The 19,346-nt window shown below is 36.0% G+C and overlaps 3 protein-coding genes across 3 annotated transcripts in view; 2 read left to right on the forward strand and 1 right to left on the reverse strand.

Moving 5' to 3' along the window:
- The window catches only part of LOC116178896 (nucleoside diphosphate kinase 6-like), a 234,504-nt gene that overhangs the window by 71,412 nt on the left and 143,746 nt on the right, over positions 1–19,346 (reverse strand). The gene's annotated exons all lie outside the window — the stretch shown is intronic.
- LOC116178893 (uncharacterized protein C2orf81 homolog) overlaps positions 1–19,346 on the forward strand; it is a 179,521-nt gene that overhangs the window by 69,320 nt on the left and 90,855 nt on the right. The gene's annotated exons all lie outside the window — the stretch shown is intronic.
- On the forward strand, positions 11,982–14,648 carry LOC116178894 (neuroglian-like). The gene is made up of 7 exons (XM_031498544.1): positions 11,982–12,219; positions 12,261–12,375; positions 12,427–13,023; positions 13,071–13,237; positions 13,282–13,545; positions 13,588–13,849; positions 13,898–14,648. Exons 3-6 carry the CDS (start codon positions 12,740–12,742, stop codon positions 13,653–13,655), a joined length of 783 nt encoding a protein of 260 aa, XP_031354404.1. The 5' UTR covers positions 11,982–12,219; positions 12,261–12,375; positions 12,427–12,739; the 3' UTR covers positions 13,656–13,849; positions 13,898–14,648.

Here is a 19,346-nt window from a genome sequence, read left to right on the forward strand (position 1 = left end):
ATGCGCTCACCGATGCTATTCGGGAGGTTGTGGGTTCGAATCCCGCTGCAGACTGCTCTGTCTGGGGTTTTGTCAGGGGGTTTTCCTCAGACATACGTAGCTTCGCATAATGCTAGCATTATGTTGAAATCTACGAGGCGAATGCTGGAGCAGTACTCTCCCCCTCAGCACCCTAACTCCGTTCCTTCCGTTCCCATCCCTAACTTAACCCCTCCTTACAATCCCGTTCTCTGGCTGAAGGGGGCCAGGAAGCCCTGAGCAGCCCGCCTCCGGTATCCCTGTAGTCAGGGGTGCCGGAGGAATGAAACACGTTGGCCTTTTCCTTTTTTCTACTACTAGAAGGATTAAAACCGGACAATCCACCAATATCTTCTGAAGAGCTCAAAGGAATCTCTAAAAAAATTACGTTCAACCTTCACCGTTATAATGTTGTTATTATTATTATGTTTATTTGACTAATGAGATGCCGCAAATATTTTGAGGTGACTGATGTGACTACGCTAAGTTGGTGCTCCATAAACTTGCATTAAAGGTTAAACATGTTTTGCACTAATTATGAAAGGTGCCTTCTTATCCTTTGATTGATTATTTGCACTTAAACAACCACTTGCTAGTACTACTACTACATCTACCTACACAGTGGTCGTACAGAAAACAGAAGATGTCTCAACGAAAATTTCTACATACTACAACAAAGAATTATCGCCGAATGCGAGAGTCTCCTGAGGTTGTATGAAAGTTAGTGGAGGTTATTTCGAACAATACGTTTGTTAGTTTAAACCTTTTTTGGCTTTTATTCACTCTAATCATTTGCTCCCTTCTGAATAATAAGCGTCATAACATGGTCGTAATACTATCAAAAGAGGTGTGCGAGAATTTTGGATTGGAATTAACAAAATAAGTAATAATAATAAGCAAGTACCGTATCGACAGTATCCGTGACTTTTCCTTAAAACCTGCCGATCACGACCGAGTACAGTACAATCGATTCACCCGATGCGACACCTTTGTCTTTTCGCCTTGAACGAAACTCGAAACTTTATGCCCATTGACGAAAGCATAAACATTACCAATGTTAAAAAACCTTATGTACTTTCTAAAGTTTAGCGATAAACAGAGTTCATATCATCATTGTGATATTTACAGAAATTTGAATCCAGACAAGCAAATTAAAGGAAATGCAGTTTTTTGAACTATTGAGCGTTACATAATGACTGGTACTGTATAAAACCGGCCAAGATCGGGAAGACTGCTACCCCCGAGGAGAAAAAATGAGACATTCTGCTTGCGATAAAAGAAAATTCCAAACAATCTACCAATCAGCTTGCTTTGGATCATGAAATTGATCAAATATGTGTACGAACCGTACCTCATACTGAGAAAATGCACCCGTACAAAGTTAATTTTGTGCAAGAGAGTTATTTCATAAGATCTGAGAATTTTTATTATTTCAAATGGGCACCGAATGGGAAAATTTAAGGTAAAATGCGATGCAGGTGATTATCAGTTCTTGAGGCGTAGATGGAATTTCAAGTATCGTCGGGAATAACGATGTTGATTTTACTGTAGGAGGTGATTTTTGCTTAAATAGCAAGGATTAAGAGTATAAGGGGCTGTTTCGGGTCATTCGAAAGATAGTTTAATTGTCTGTGACGCTAATTTTGGCAACGGCAATCCAGTGGGCTATGCTTTTTTAACAATAAAAAATTAAAAAATCCAAAATAAAGAAATAATTGGTGCACTCGTAGGTAATACAAGAAAAGTCCGTAGCCAGAGTGGGACAAGAAGCCCACTCTTGGAACCCAGAGCATGATCAAATATAGAGAAAGGTGCTTGGTATTCGGAATTATGTCACCTATTAAAAGTTGGACAATTTAACGTTTGTGTATAGATTATTTGCTCTGTATAGAGTGACCAACTTTGGTGATTAGTATGGGGTACCTAACTCTTAAACTATAAGTGAGAAATAAATTGACCTCGTTGTCTCGATGTATCCTTTTTAGATAAACTCGATGTTGAAAACCGAACTGACCTAGTCTTTTGTTTTTGACTTATGGTTGCATTTTTTATTTTTAGATACAAGTCTATAATTTCTTTGTTTATTAAGTTATCGAAAATGCGTTTATTACAAATAATGGTTCATAATATATTGCATTTTTAAGTACAGTTACAAGGTCGGGAAAAAAGTCATCGGACTTAACCTCATTTTTTTAAATGGAACACCCTGTATATTTTAATCTAAACAGACAGAATACTAAATTATCTTTTCAAAACTATAACACACCAGGGATGATATTTAAAGAAAAGATTCGAGCGATTCAAAAAAATTCAAGAAGGATAAAAAGGTTCTTGTTGAGTATCGATTCTCTCAGGGAAGCTCGAAATGGGGTAAATAATAATCCGGAACAAAGATCACAAAACCTTCCCCATAAGTTTAATTTATTATACAAAGGTATAAATAATCAATGGCGACATGTTTCGGCAAATGCCATCATCAGGCTTATAAGCTAATTTTAATTACCCATTTTAGAAACATTATGGAATAATCTCCAATTTTTCTCTTTCAGTCGACTCCCCCCTTCAGGGCTGTAGACCCTTAACTTGTCTAGGACTTTTTCCCCCTCATTAAATTTTATGGAATTCGACCATTTACCGTTTTCGGTTGATCTTTATGTTGTAAGTTTCGTCGCTACAGGTGAACTCAAATTTGTTAAAGCATTACATTATAGGGCCTGATGATGGCATTTGCCGAAACATGTCGCTATTGATTATTTATACCTTTGTATAATAAATGAAATTTATGGGGAAGGTTTTGTGATCTTTGTTACGGATTAAAAAGGTTCATATAAAAAATTTAAAAAATACAAATTACACAATTTTTTTAAAAACTTCTTTTCATTCTTTTCGATCCATTTAAAAAACCAGGTTAGGTTCGATAAGTGTTTTACCTGACCCCGTATACTTATTTTGAAAACAGCAGATTATGCAACAATCATTGCAAGGAAACTTTTGTAATAAACACATTTCCGATAACTTAATAAACAAGCAAATTATAGGGTTTTGTCTAAAAGTAAAAAAAAATGTAAGTTTTGCCCATAACTCAATAACAAAAGATTGTAGGCTAGTTTGGTATTCAACATCGAGTTTATCTCAGAATGTTTTCAAATTTTTACTACTTGGAACACGTAGTATAAGAGAGGTCTGCAAATAACCTCTCACTTTTAAGACAAATATGTGCGTTTTGGATCTCTAGAAACTCGATCAGATCGTCAGTATGCCATACCATTGAACCGAAAGTAACTAAAGTTGGCATACGTGATCTTTGGCGCAAGATGAACTGCTGAAAAGCTTTTGAAAATGTGTACATTTTTTTATTTGCGTTATCTACCAAATTATGCGAACTGTATTTTCCAAGAAAAACGAATTTCTACAGGGGGTGATATTTCCGCGGGACACAACAAATCATTATTTCGCCCGCCCGCTCTGTAGATTTATAGACCCGCTCTTATAAATCAATCTGGCTATGGCCCTGATTAAAGCACATTCTTAACATCCAACATTTGTCGAGACATGGATCCTGCACAGGATTTAAAATGTGACCGGTGTGATTTAGTCACCAAGTCCAAATCCAATTGTAAAATACACTTGTTAATACACAAGACCAGTAAGAATTTCAAATGCGCCTAGCATGAACCACAACACCCTAATCCCCTTTATGTTCTAAACCTCTAAGGAAAAATGACACGCCATACGCCAGTGAAATGCCGGGAATGTCAACTGAAACCGCACATAGTGTTTAGGGCGAATATTTTTAGTCAGAATTTATTTCGCACGATCGCGAAATCCCGAATATACCCGACGCGCACCTCATCACCTTTTAGTCTTGGAACAATCTCTCTCTACCGCAGCCTACACCTGAAGTACAATTTTCATAAAATTGCAAAAGATATACTCAGGGTAAAGGCGTTAGTTCGATTCTTCTACGCTTTATGTTTACTGGAAAAAAATTAATAATTTGGAATTTTTGGGGGCTGACCAGTTATAGGGAATATTTTGAAATATTGATTTATCTCCAAAAATCCTTGTTATGTTACATAATTTGTACAGGGAGTCTATAAAAGAACTCCGGGGTTTAAAAAATTAATATTTTTTAAACTATAAAAGATAGCAAAATTTGATCAATTCCTTTGAAACAAGCAGCTCAAAGAGTTTTACTCATACGAATTGGGAATGTTTCTCTCAACAGTTGGCAGCGCTGCGGAGCGTTGACCGTGAAATGACGTAACGGCTGCGGCAGGCAGTCAGTGTCGTCTGGACTAACTAACTAACGGAGCTCACATTGAACTTTACTAAGTTGTTAAAAAATCTTGAAAATGTAAGCTTTCTAATCATGTATAAAACATGTATGTACGTTTTTTACTGTATTAAAATATTTTGTCTTAAAACCCCGGAGTTCTTTTATAGATACCCTGTATAATGTAAATCAATAAAAGTATCCACAAAATCCACCACATTGTTTGCCATATGTCGCAGCCCAGCGCAATGGCAACAAAGTGATGGAGATGCACCCCTGCTAGTACCTACCAGGGTCACATCCCCATTGCCAAAGTATCAAGTATCAAATTCTTAGGTGATTGCTCATCAAAAGTATCGTCTCTGAAGTTGTTCGCTGAGCCATATTTTGTGTCATTTTTAGTGTTAGTGTTTTTTAGAAGAAAGAATGAAAAATAGAACATAAAACAATAACGTTTTCAACACGTGCCCTGAGAGAAAAAAAACAATGTTTGCCACTTCGAATTGACACATTAAATTAAATTAACGAAGACAATACAATTTACGTTCCAGTTCTCTCCGCAACTTCGAACTTCGATACATAAACTGGATGTACAAAAATAGGTGCCAAACATCTCCTATTTACACAGTGCATATTTATTTCTATACTACTTTTCGCCTCAATCACTGTCATTACAACGGGTCCTTGAGGTAACAATCATGAATAAATTACTGAAATTTTTAAATTATCTTAGGAACAACCAATTAGTCTCGCTCCAAGAAATTTGTGTTCGTTTTTGAAAGGAGAAAAAAAACTAATTTCACATTAATTGTAGGAGTATAAAAAGATATTGTTAACAAATTAAGCAATTAAAAATAATTTTGCACACATGCAACGAAAACAACTGGCGTGGTACGAGCATGGCGAGTTGTTTGTCACTTTTCATGTTTTAAAGCAATACAAGGGGGCCGGCACTCGACAGGTAACTCTCATTGTGTTAACCTTCTACTATGAGTAGGTAGGTATGTTATAAATAAATTAAAAAATTATATTAATGTTGCGATTATCATAGTCTGTTATTCAAATTATTCATTTAAATAAGAATTAAGAAAGTTGGAATGATATGTGACTATAATTTCTAATAACCTTCTTGGCGCCAATACTGTATTTATCATTTTTTTAATGGGCGTAAAGTCATAAATGAAGACAAACTGGGTGCACAATTTCAAAAATGCTCTTGGGTGACATTCACAGATTCAAGAAACAACATAAACAAATCTGACGCAAACACTATTTTCAATAAGAATCCACACCCCGTAAAATAAATTAGCATAAAATAGCTCTCCTTTCCGAATGGACTTATACCAAGCGGTGATTTATGTCGAAGTTGCGGAATTACTACATTTTACAACTTTTATAAAATAAGTCATAAATCGTTATTGAGTTTCCTTCAATAAAACCTCGCCGATGAAGTGTTGACACAAACAACTTCGTGGGGTTTTCGAAAATGTTTACGCTTTCAGTAACAAAAGCAGTTAGAAGCAAAAGCGTCCCGCTTTGACCATTACTTATTCAATTTAATCTATTTCGTTTGTTCTTATACGAACGGCAAATTGCTTGTAAATAATTTAAAAATTTCGAAGTGGATGAGAAAAAGAAGAGAAAGCGCGCGACGGGCTTGACCTCGCCGATATTAATGCAAAATACGGAAATGAAGTGCTTATAACATCATGCAAAGTGTATGAGCCATTTTAAAAATCAAGGATAATGACATTAATAATAATAATAATTTATTAAGTGCAACCCGTATAATTATTTTTTTTTCTTTTAGAAAGGAAACGTGCCTATTTAATTGTTTTGCATATAGAACAGCGACGATGAATGGAGAACCTTTGCCGAAGCGCTGTTGCGTAATGTTCTAATATTGTGTTTCCAATACCGTGGCATTTCTATCGTTTTGTTATTGCCGATTTTTTTACGTTTTTTAAGGTGAAGAAGCTGACCCTGTTTAGCATTTTTATAGCGGAACTCCCATACTTTTTCTCGCATGAATTTAAATCCAATTACTCTTCAAGTTCATTCAGTAACAAGTGCTTATCCTCATAATTGTGATTATTAGCAAATAACAGATGTGTACTTTTTTTGTTATTTTATACGTCTATGGTTATTGGCAGAATTCTATATCATTTGGAAGTTGTTTCGGTAATATTAGAGCAGTAAGGTGCATATACCTGCATAAAGATAGCCAGTATACGAAATTGGAAAAAAAAATTGTTTAGTTTTGGCTATTCAGTAATACTGGAGTCAATCAGTACCTACATCAATAGGCAACTTCACATTTTTAAACGTATAGTCTTATAAGATCATCTGAAACTTATCCAAAATCTGGCCACCTATTCATTTAGTACCACTTACTAAATAAGTTGCTGTCAAGTCATCTTTGAAACTTTTGTTTACATGGAAAATCGTACTTCACTTGAATTTCCAAGGGCGACTCGAAGGCAACTCATTTTTGATCGGCCGTTACTATCTATTTATTTTTGATGTGCTAACGGGTGCTAGCTATTAGTCCGAGAGCTGGTAGACATTTTTAGGTAGATATTTGAGGTACGATGAAAACTCAATACTTTTCCAATAATACCCAAACACAGAATTGCAGACCTGGCTGAGGAATAGCGAGGCTAAATCAACCCTTATACTTTTAAAGATAAGAATTTTTTTTCAAAAAATGTTTGAGACTTTTCGAAATTTTTACACCTTTAAATTTAATATTTAAAGAGCCAGAAAATTAATAAGCCAGATCATTTAGTGGGGCCTTACACTTTGACAGGCGCCTTCAAAGTTTGAAAGAATGTATACTGGCCGCCATAAATACATGAAAAGCCAGTGTACTTTGATCAATTTTCGGGACAACTGTCTTTATTAACGAGCTCCTAGCGAGTTCATAATTTTGAGATGTCTGTCCGTCTGTCCGTTAGCACAATATCTCGAAAATAAAATAAAATAATAAACAAATAATAAAATACGGGACAATATTACTAATAATTAATTCCTCACTGTCAGTTGTCGAGGAAAATCGAGGAACTTTTGTTACCTATCAAAGCCTACTCGACTGTGATGAAAAACTAAAATAAATTTACGATGTTCTGTACGTGTAGGTATAGAAAAGGTATAGGTAATAGCTAGCACCTGTTAGTACATTAAAAATAAATAACGGGCGATCAAAAATGAGTTGCTGTCGAGTTGCCTTTGGAAGTTCAAGTTAAGTACCTACGATTTGCCATGTAAACAAAAATTCCAAAGGCAACTCATTCTTGATCGCATAGTAGATAATAAGTAGAAATACGAGTATTTAGTACTAAATGAATAGATGGCTAGATTTTTGATAAGTTTAAGATTGCCCTTGCACAGACTACCATTAAAAATGTGAAGTTGCCTATTGCTGTAGATACTGATTGCCTCCAGTGTATTAAGACTAAGTCACATTTGGCTACTTAATAGCTGCTACCTAGTCGCTGCTAGTAAAAATGCTGTTAAAGTTGTTAGTAGCTGATACTACTTATCTCACATTGCTACTTAGTAGCCTCTACTTCGATAGCTGCTAGGAAAGTAGCCAAGTGTGACTTACTGAATAGTTTTCTATGGTGCTAGGATTGATATATTGGGTGTAAAGAGGCGAAATCAATAATACTCGATCATAGAGTAAAGTTATAGTTAGTGAATGTGCCATATTGTTGACACCGTTAGTGAACTTCAAATCTCACAGTATATTTTTTAATGGTCTACCGTTTCTAAAAAATTAATTTCTTTTTACCATCTGACAGTAGGGTAGAATTTGAATTTGACAGTGTAACTTAAAGGTTAAATTTACTGTATCTATTAAAGTACGTAATTTTATTTTAGCATGGGATAAGTAAATGAATTGAGATTGTAGCGCGCAAATCGCGTAGGGAATGTGTGCTTACATTCGCTCTCTGACATCAGCGGTCACGGAAATTGCAATTTATATAAAACAATTAGCGCTAGAATTTGTTATATAAAAAGCGGGTTGGTCTTATAGTTAAGAGCTGAGTGAATTATAAAAGTGAGTGAAAGAAGTTTAGTGCAAATTTTTTGGAGAAATTGAACCAGGAAGTTGAGGAAAGCGGTATAGAAAGCCCAGTAGATCTGAGGAGCTTGGTTGACACAGCAGCCATCATGAAATTATAGACACGGACAACTTCATCCGGTCGCAATAATAATAAACCTACGCACTATTTTTCTTTATCTACGTTCTGTAAACTATAAGTGATTCATCTTTAACGCGTTTATATTCGTGCGTCATTATAAATTTCTCCATAAACTTTTAATTATTAGAATTTGTTTATATAGACATACAGCCCTGGGACGTATTACAAACGTTAAACTTAACGTGCAGATTATGCTTCATTACACGACTGCCTTTTATTTAATTTGCTTAAAAATACTTCACTTTTTTAAGTTACTGATAGCTGTTCACTTCCCTCCAACTATTAGGGAACGTGAATCAACACTATCTTTCTGCTATAATCTTGATAAAAAAGGCTCCCATCCAACTAGGGGTCGCTTGCCATTTTTATCAATACCTGACACTAAATAGAAGGTTAGAATTAATCCAGTTTTCCCCCAGTGTAATGTTGTACAACACAGATCAATGCAAAAAGTCGCTCAAAAAAAACATCCTTGCATAACTACTGTACTTTCGTTCATTGTTGCCCTTTCAAACGCGTGACCCATACTTAATATCTATTTCAAAAGACGACAATTCACAATGAGAAACGTTAAAAAATTAATAGAAGATACCCTCCTGATTCTTAAACAACTGGTTCGTGTATTACTGCATCTATGAGAAATTTTCACAGCTGCTGACCGTCGTTGTAAATAATATTAGTTAAAAGTATGTTGGAAAACTAGGTTCGTTAATTACTTTATTTTTCTCAAGCGATATTAAGGAGTATGACGCCAGTGATCGGCACGTGGAGGTATTTATAGTAAAATTGCACGTTACATGCAAATTACAGTGATTTAATTTACATATAAATTTGGATGCATTTTGATATCATTTCTTTTATTCCTCTGATAAGAAGAAATCTCTCTAAACCAACAAACTTCTGGATCAGTAGTTCGATAATTTGTGTATAAACTCGAACGATTTCACAAGTTCGCAAGCTTTCAAACGTATTTCAAATATCCCCCTAAAAACTAAAACCTACAAAACGTTCTTTAAAATTAAACTCAACAATTTTTACTAGTTCTGAAAGGTAATTCTAGTATCATTCCAAAATTCAACCTAAACAATTAGGTAATTTTAAATTTTTTTATCGACCTATAAAATTAACACTCTACATTTTACAAGTTCTGAAGAAATAGTACAGGAATCGCCATCCAATTTCTAATTAATTTAAAATCTTTCTGTTATTTGTCTATTTTGAGATATCCTGAAGTATATGTATAAAATAAAACTCGAGAATGTTTTAAAAAAACAGTTTTTAAACCACCCGGAAAAGACGCATAACCGCGGAGCCAGGACAACAAGGCCTTGCACCACAAAACAAGAGCACTCCTTAGTTATGCAACCGAGGAAGCCCCTTCACCAAGGTCACGCTCAAAACCAGGGTAGTCTTGCACCATAAAGAAGGATCACTTCTTAGTTACGCAATCGAGAAATCCCCCTCACCAAATCCACGACCTTTTCGTTGGCAAAATCACAGACCACGACCTTGCACCATAAAACAAGATGACGACCTAAACGAGAGGAAAGGGAGAGGTATCCATTCGGGGAAGGGAGAGCTTCCCTTGCGGAATTAATCAAAAGCTAATGTATAGTCCAGTATGCGGAGCAGTCAGAAGGGCCGATTCCTGCAAAAGGGGGTGTAAATGATTTTATCGTTTTAAATGGTCCATTTGGGTCCAAATAACATGTATTTGAAGAGTGCACACAAATTTTTTCCCTGCACAACTTTTGGCAGCCAAAAAACCTCAAAATGTTCGGACTTTTTTCAGTTTTTAGGCTAAAACTCGCAAACGGTCCATATTTTATGAATAACACTTCTTTAGTAAATTAAAGAAAACAAAATTCTGCGCCGATAAAAAACAAACAAAATCGGCCCAATAGAAGAATGTTTACAAGCGATCAAAAAACGCCCATTTTTTCCAACTTTTCTAAAAAACTGAGTTAACCCTTTTTTAATGCGTTGGAAACTATAAAATCCACTACCCCTGTCCCTAAAGATTGGAGAACATTAATCAGAGAGTTCAAAAAGTACCAACAATTTAAAATTGGATCAATTTTTGAAATTCGTTGGAAAAAATGGGCGTTTTTTGATCGCTTGTAAAAATTTTTCTATTGGACCAATTTTGTTTGTTTTTGATCGACGCAGAATTTTGTTTTTTTTTTATTCACTAAAGAAGTGTTATTCATAAAATATGGACCGTTTTCGAGTTTTAAGCGAATAACTGAGAAAATGCAAAACATTTTGAGGTTTTTGGCTGCCAAAAGTTGTGCATGGAAAAAATTTGTGTGCACTCTTCAAATACATGTTATTTGGACCCAAATGGACCATTTAAAACAATAAAATCTTTTACACCACCTTTTGCAGGTCAAAATTATCTAGGTACATACTGGAGTAATACTCAATATTCTAAAAAAAGAGATAATGTAACATTTTTGTATTGTGTAGTGCTAGTATTGAATACTAGATTTGTACGAAAATATTTTGTTGATACTTTAGACCACAATTTCCAGGAAATCAGAGTTCTTTCTACCCTGAGTTAAAAGTGTGAAGGTCGGTATTTTGAAAAACAATTATATATGATAGCTGGTACAAGATTTCAAGATTTATTATTCCTGCTGGATTATAAATAATTTACAGGAGTCATACATGTAATATTTATAAGCATAAAATTGCAAACATACACACCGACATACACACCTGCACACGCACTCTCACACTACATTACGGTAATACAGTAACAGTATATATAAATAGTAAATCGAAAATACAAAATACATTTTAAAAAATCACGTTGTAAATAATAATAATAAAATTTATGTTCCGCTCTACATTACGACTTTGTTCACCAAATACTCTTCTGTGCTATAGAAACTATGTTTCAAGAGAAACTGTTTAATTTTTTGCTTAAATGTTTTATCATTTTTTTCCTTAACATAATTTGGTAGGTGATTGTACAATTTGAGGTCCAAAGAATTTTTTTTCGAAGTGGTTTTTTTGAAGCGCTTTATTGTTAACCACATACATAGTTCCATTCTGCTGAGTACGTAATTGTTACTGAGAAGATACGCAAATTGTGTTATATTTTGGGAAGTAGCTTCCAAACGAAACAATTCGGACCTTTAAATTGTTTCTTTTGAGTTCCTCTATTACCCCTTTGTTAACATTACACCCTTATACCATACTATTTTATGTTATTGACATTTTAATGGCTTTCAATGGCTAAGTTAGAGTAAAAAGTGACCCTTTTTCGGAAAGGGTAGATAAACTGAAAGTGAACATGCATTCTAACGACATCTGTCAGTCTTATTAAAAATGGGAGACGGAGCACGAAATGAAATTAAGTTCAGAGCATGTTTCCATGGAAATGATTATTTTGGACGTCTAAAATAAATTTTGAATTGTCAGAAGTTGTATAGCGGTTTATGTAGATTCTGCTATAAATGGAATCTCGCAATTCAACATCTCTTGTATAATAATTCTCAGTTTTTTAAGCACACTGTAATTTATGTTGCTTTGATCATTCATCCACTATGAAATCCAACAAAGGGCGAGGTTCAGAATTTAATCTAACCGTGCGTTTCGATAAGCAGTTATTAATAAGCTGCCAAACATTCACAAACAAGCGCTAAGTAAGAATGAAAATAAGCGTGATTAAACTTTTAACAACCCTGCCACTAGTTTACGCAACGGGGAGTAAGTACATCAAATGTATGGATGCCGTTAATCTATTCCAGTTCCGTCCCCACCTAGATTTCTAAAACAACCACCTCCTAACGCAATCTTCTTCGAAGAACACTCAGACGAGCCCATTATTTTGGAATGCGAAGCATCGGGAGAACCCGCACCTCAGTAATGAACCCAACATTTTTTTTTCATTGAAACTCTAGGACGAATTTTTAGATACACTTGGTTAAAGAGTGGCAAAGAGATCGTATCGACTACTGATCACGATCACATATTCCAGCACTTAGACAAAGGCACCGTAATTATTTTCAAGGCAACAACCGACGATGCCGGTCAGTACCAGTGCATTGCCAAAAATAAATGGGGAACTGCTCCAACACAGTCTTTGTAAACAAAAGCGTCTTACGAGGGTTCAACAGTACTGTTACGAAATACTTAAATGCCACCGAAGGTGAACCTTTCCGGCTCACATGTCAGTCGCCCTATGGAGATCCGCGACCAAAACTGAAATGGTTGCTGTTATATTTTGATGGAACGCTTCAAACGGCAGAAAACTCCCATAGGACCTGTAGATACAGACGGGAATTTATGGTTTTCTAGTATAACTAAGCTAGATGAAACCAATGAGTTTCTGTACGTGTGTTACGCGTATTTAGAATTTGGTTCATCGTACAAACTAGGCGAAAGAATTTCTTTGAAGGTCGTCAAAAATAACGCAGCACCTAGCGAGCCAGTACTCCAATACGTTAGTCCAAAAAACATACCTGCCCTTGCAGGAAAAAGCATTGTTATATACTGTGTATATAGTGGAACGTGAGTATTAAAACAAAAATCACTTAGCTATATGGGGTACTTTACAGACCTAACCCGCAAACGGCATGGTACAAAGATGGGCTTATCCTACAACCCACTAGCAAGTCTCTTTCGATTCAAAATGTTAGTCTGTCAGACAAAGGAAACTACACTTGCGAAGTGAGCAACGGAGTTGGCGCACTTAAAGTTCATTCCACACATTTGGCAGTCTTTGGTGGGTTTTGATCTAATGAGGAATTACCCAGTATAGACTTTTAGCCGAACCAAAACTGATCGATGAGCCTGAGTTCCTTACCGTTGCGAAAGGAGAGTCTGCGGAATTTCGTTGTACCGCCTCAGGTGTGCCTGAGCCAAAAATAAACTGGTCGCGTAATGGCAAGGAAATCAGAAATACGTCAGTATTATTAACATCCAGAGGAATTTTTATTGAAAGTGTCTCCAAGTGGGATATCGGGAACTTTGGTTGTAATGCTAGCAACATCTTTGGTTACGCCTACAAGGATGTCTACTTGAACGTGCTTGGTGAGCGTCTTCAAAATCGCTTAAGTTTCACTCATATTTTAGCCATACTTCGTCGAGGAGCCAAAGGACGTGACGATAGTCAGTGGACGAAATGCGTCTTTGGCATGTAAAGTTTATGGCGTACCAAAACCAGTGGTCACGTGGAAACGAAGTGAGGTGGAGGTTTCCGGTGACCGATACCAGATTTCAGCGAATGGTGAGCTTCATATAACCGACGCTCAATTGGAAGACAGTGGTAATTACGATTGTTTAATTGAGAATAAGTTCGGCAAATTGCGGGCGAGAATAAATCTACGTGTTAAAGGTATGGTTTTTTCAGGCAACAAAACGCGATAGGTCTTACTTCTTTTAGTGCAAACAAAGGTTGTGGACGCGCCAAAGGATTACCAAGGGATTCCAGATGGCTCGGCAACGTTTAGTTGTACATTCGTCCATGATGCCACCTCTGATGTGGAGGTTGTCTGGCTCAAAGACGGCAAGCCAGTTCAGTTTGGGAGCGACGGCCGTTAACCAAGTCTTATTCACTGACAATTTCAAAACTGAAAAGTGAGGACGCGGGAACCTACAGTTGCCTTGCTGAAACGGAATTTGATCAAACAGAAGCTTCGGCTGCACTCAGCATTCAGAGTAAGGCGATTGATTGAGCAAGCAGTGGTAGAAAATCCCTCTTTTGACACAAACATAAATATAAGGTTTGAGAATCTGTTAAGTAGTATAGACACATTTACTAAGGTCGTTTTTTGTTTAACCTCCGATCGCCTAGACAAGTAATAATCAGAGGTCACCTAACAACTCCTTCAGTAATTTCAATGGAATCCACCCGATTTAGCGCAGATTGACTTTCACCTCTTTCCAAAACCCAAGCAATGGCTAGGAGGAAAACGATTCCAAACAAAAGAGGAGCTTCAAAACAGCGTATAAACTTATTTAATCGAGTTGGCGCGGGCACCTTCTACAAGGAAGGAATATGGAAGTCGTTAAGCGGGTAGGATACCCGAATTTAAAAAATGCAAGCTTGGTTTTCCCAAGTCTGAGTTAAATATGAGCTAAATTCTGGCTGCGTCTAAACCCATTAACCAACAAAGCTCCTTTGAAATAAAACAACGCAGCTAAAAGCTAAGGCTTCTTTTCCATCACGGTGGTCAAATTTAGTCTTTGAATTTCCACCAAGAGTATTATTTATTTGGAACACCACTAAATTTTGATACTCTGTGAAATTTGTATGATAAGCAGTACTCAAAATGTTTTACTCTTACAAGCAAATTTACAGCTACTGTTACATATTGCACTGTATCTAATTTAAATTTAATTTAAAGCTCTGTAAGTATGCCGTCTCTTTCTTTTAGCTAAACCCCAACCACCGCACGATCTGCGGGTTCTCTGTTGTTTCGTCTGATGCCAAAATTTCTTGGGCGGCGAACACCAACCCAACAGCGAAAATCAGACACTATATTATCGAAAAATCAACAAATGTCAGACGGAACAATTGGGAGAGTGTAGCTGTTTTGGAATCTGGAAATGACCTAACTTACAAGGTAAGAGGACGATTGTTTAGCGCGACATTAAGCCATCTCCACAGGTTCCGTTAACCCCTTGGACTAATAACACATTCCGTGTGATAGCAACAAATGAAATTGAAAAATCAGAGCCGTCCGAAAACTCCCGCGATTGTCGGGCGCCTCCTCAGGTGCCATTTACGAATCCAGGCAACGTCAAAGGCGTAGCTGATCGGTTTGGTAGCTTCTCATGATTACCAAATGAGAAATATACATGACTGGAGGCAAAATAACACGATCATTAAAGGACACGTTCGTTTAGGCCATTCAAGATTAAGGTAAGGGCCGTCAACCGCGTGGGCGTTAGCAAAATTGATCCTGAAGAAATTATCGGATTTTCCGGCGAAAATGGTTAGTTACTGCGTCAAGTCCGTCTCATTACCATATTTTCCCTGCAGTACCACGAATGGAACCGAAAAATTTTGTGCTCGTCGAAAGACCATCGCCTACTATGGCCTTGGTGAAATGGGATCCGGTGCCTATCGAATCTGTTCGGGGCCACCTGAAGGGTTACCAAATTACAATATGGACGGAGAAAGATGGTAGTTTTAGGCAGTTTGAGACTCAAGGAAACGTCACTGAAGCACTCCTACAGCAACTGGCACCCGAAACTAAAAACTATGTACAAGTATGCGTTTTAAATGGAAAATATGGTGGTCCCGCTAGTCTCACCATTTCCATTTAATTTTTCAGAAAATAACATACATTCATACAGCGTGCGCCATCTCGGTGCACAATATTGTATACGATGTGCGAAGTCTGCACTTTTAGATGCGATTCCTTTCTAGGGTTATGTACTTGTGTAATTTTCTACTAATAGATTACACTTTCTACAAACTATTCCTCAAGAAATTGAATACGGAATACGGAATAAATATATTTTATTGATTTATTATTTCTCACTGAATTCAATAATTGATTTGTTAAGTAAAGTGTCCTTATTTATAAAGGAAAGTTTAATAAAGTTGCCTAGATCCATCCTTTTCCTCAGTAATTTAAATTTATTTACAAAATTTACATTGGCTAAATGGTTTATATACTGCCATTGATTATACACAATTTTGATGACAATAAAACATCAATTTAGGAAAGAAATGGTTTAACTATGTAGCCTGTCTGTAAACTTTTATTAATTACAGAGATGACCCAGACTGTGCTTTGGGGTAGTAACTTTTTGACTCGGTAGAATTGAAGCGGGAAATTTTGTGGTACATGCGCTAGTACTATAACTATAAGATTCTTTTGCCAACATTTCAGGTCAATAGCACTCTAAAATAAAATAAAATGTACCTACTTTCTGTTAGGAAAAATTATAGCGTATTAATCTAAAAAGAACGCACAATCTAATTAGTCCAGGCTCTAAAATAATTTATTTTAAAAAAAAATTAGTTACCGGGCGAAACCGGGTTTTTCGGGCAGATGAAATGAATAGAAATTGGGAAAAAATAATTAAAACAGCTGAATTTTTCCGCGGGTGAAATGGTAAAATCTTTGCGAAAAAATGTCGTAGGGGTTTGAAATTTGGAGGAAACATAGCTTGTTTTATGATAAAAAAGAATAGTTTTTGGGCCCATAGAGTTGAACCGTTTTCAAGATCTCACGATTTCTGAAAAAACCCACCTCTTTTTCAAGGGGATGAGAAATCTATTTTTTTCATCGTACAGAGGTGCGCGGGGTAGCAAAATTTTCGTAACGACTTACATTTTTATAATCAAAAATAAAAAATAGTATTCCAATAGAAAAATTATAAGAAAAGCGGCAAAAACGGGGGGAAGAGTATTAAGATATACCGTTTTTGACAGTAGGTAAATAGCTTTCTTTGCAAATAAATTAACGTATTGAATCCACGCTAATAAAAAGTTTTTGAAATCTGTCTTCTCTCTCCTCTTTAATGTTGCTAAAATATTTCCTTTTGTTTCCTAGTGCCCAACTGCCTTAATTAAAACATCTTTATTATTTCTTTTTTCTGCATTTTTACCGCAATAAAAGCAGTTCGAACTAAAATCGAATTCTTTTGCTCCCTGAACAATTTCTTTTTGTTCACTAACTCTTCTTCCTGCCTATTTTACAGCTGCTGGGATTAAGCTGGGCCTGTTGATCGTTAATTTACAGGAATTATGAATAAAATCCTCATAAAGTTTATTCCAGGCATTTGCTTTAGCCGGTAAAACTAACGTTCTTATTGCAGATTTTGCAAGTTTATCAACAGGCCCAACGCAATTACATCAGCTATAAAACAGACAGGAAGAAGAGTCAGTGAACAAAAAGAAATTGTTCAGGAATCAGGAAGCAAGATACTCCGATTTTATTTCGAATTGCTTTTCTTGCGGTAAAAATGCAGAAAAAAGAAATAATAAAGATGTTTTAACTAAAACAGTTGAGCATAAGATAACAAAAGACAATATTTAAGCAAACATTATAGAAAAGCAAGAAAACAGATTTCGAAAAAATCTTTCATCCCCTTGAAAAAAGGTGTTTTTTTCATTCATTTTTTTTAATCTCTATATTTTTTACATTTAACATTTTCGTCTAAAATTAATAGTTTTGCCACAATTTGCAAAACACCACTTTCCACCCCTTTCAACTCCCGGGATTTCACCCGCGAACAAATTCAGCTGTTTTAATTATTTTTTCCCAATATCTATTCATTTCACCTGCCTGAAAAACCCGGTTTCGCCTGGTAACTCATTTTTTTTGTAAAAAATTATTATATAGCCTGGACCAAAATCAATTTTACGACATTGTACCTAATGCTAGTTTTTTAATCTCAAAGAAACAACAGCAGCGCTGCTAAGCAGAAGAACAGGACGCAGTGCAGCGCTGCTAAACAAACCAGTATAAAGGGGCATTACTTTAAATTTTGCAAGTATAAGCATTTGCTTATTTTTATTCATACGGCCCCTTGTGTCGATTTACAATGTTTGTTTTTATTAAGATGCGAGCGACTTCTGGAATAGGATCGTGCTAATGTTGAACAAAAAGTCTTTTCGTTTTCGTTCAACATTGACACGATACTATCCCGGAAGTCGCTAGCACCTTACGAAAAACAGAGATTGTAGATCGGGATCAAGTGTTCTGTGACCGGCAATCTTTCCTGGCGAGAGTTATATAGAATTTAAATAATGTACTTTATGTACGACTGCTTGATAATGCGGTGATTACAGTCGCAATTAGTGGCCATAATTTGCAATATTATGGCCTAGTCCATAATGATGAAGTAAACGGCCGCCTGTCAATGTGACAGTCGTACTTAGGTGTCAATCCAAGGTAAATTCAAGTATTTTAGACAAATGCTTGACATCTGTTGTCAATGATATATAGATTTCATCGTTTATTGAATTCCATGAAATTTTCATTTTTAGAAGGTTGTTTGCAGTCATACATAAAACTTTGTATATATCGCGTCCATAAATAGGCTAAATAAACGGCTCGTCCATAAAGACCCAGTTTCTGTAGGTACTTGATATATAAATAGCAATTAGGTACTTGCAATTGCAATCGGTCGTACACTGGTTACGCGTTGGGTATCTTCGAGGATATCTTCTAGTTTTCGAACAGTTGGGGCAGTGTGGAATACCAAGTTCTTTATGGACACTTGCACTGGCGGTAATGATAAACTAGACCCTCTTCTAAGCGAGCACAATTTGCTGGTTTATTAAGGAACGTTTAACAGAAAAAACATTTATCCTGAATTTGGGTGTATTTTATGATGCTTTAGAAGAGCTTTCCTACATATCTTTGTAGGTACAAAAACGCAATTAACGGTTTTAGATGCTCATAAACAAATTGTGAGGCAAGTTCGTCCTTAATTCAAAGAAGCTTACGAGAGTGCTAGTAAACTGACTTTTAAGAACGTTATACTCTTCATGGAGAGGCAAGAAAATTGCGGAAAACAAAGGAAAGGATGTGACTAATCTAAAAAATCATTTTTCTATTTCGGTGTCACAATGATGATTTTGTACAACTGTTTTCGACCGAAAACAGTTGTACAAAGACAGTGACGTTTTTTTTTGGTAACTCATCTCTTAAGTTGGCAGTTACTAGTTAGTACAAGTAGGTACTTCCTTGGGTACTTCCATGTTTGAACTTCAAAATGTCAGTCTTACTACGTTGCCAACCTAAAACTTAACGACATAAAAAGTGTTCCCAACATGAAACATGTTAGTTCTAATATTCCCTATAGTTTCTGATAATGATTTTTTTAATTAAATTAAAGCACCGAAATAGAAAAAATAGTATGAAAAC

The sequence above is a fragment of the Photinus pyralis genome, unplaced genomic scaffold (genome assembly GCF_008802855.1).
Source record: "Photinus pyralis isolate 1611_PpyrPB1 unplaced genomic scaffold, Ppyr1.3 Ppyr1.4_LG8, whole genome shotgun sequence".
NCBI lineage: Eukaryota > Metazoa > Arthropoda > Insecta > Coleoptera > Lampyridae > Photinus > Photinus pyralis.

Coding starts and splice junctions, on each gene's coding strand:
- LOC116178894 (XM_031498544.1), top strand. CDS start 12,740: ATGGAACGCTTCAAACGGCAGAAAACTCCCATAGGACCTGTAGATACA. Junction 13,024..13,070: donor TACTGTGTATATAGTGGAAC/GTGAGTATTAAA, acceptor GGTACTTTACAG/ACCTAACCCGCAAACGGCAT. Junction 13,546..13,587: donor TGTCTACTTGAACGTGCTTG/GTGAGCGTCTTC, acceptor CTCATATTTTAG/CCATACTTCGTCGAGGAGCC.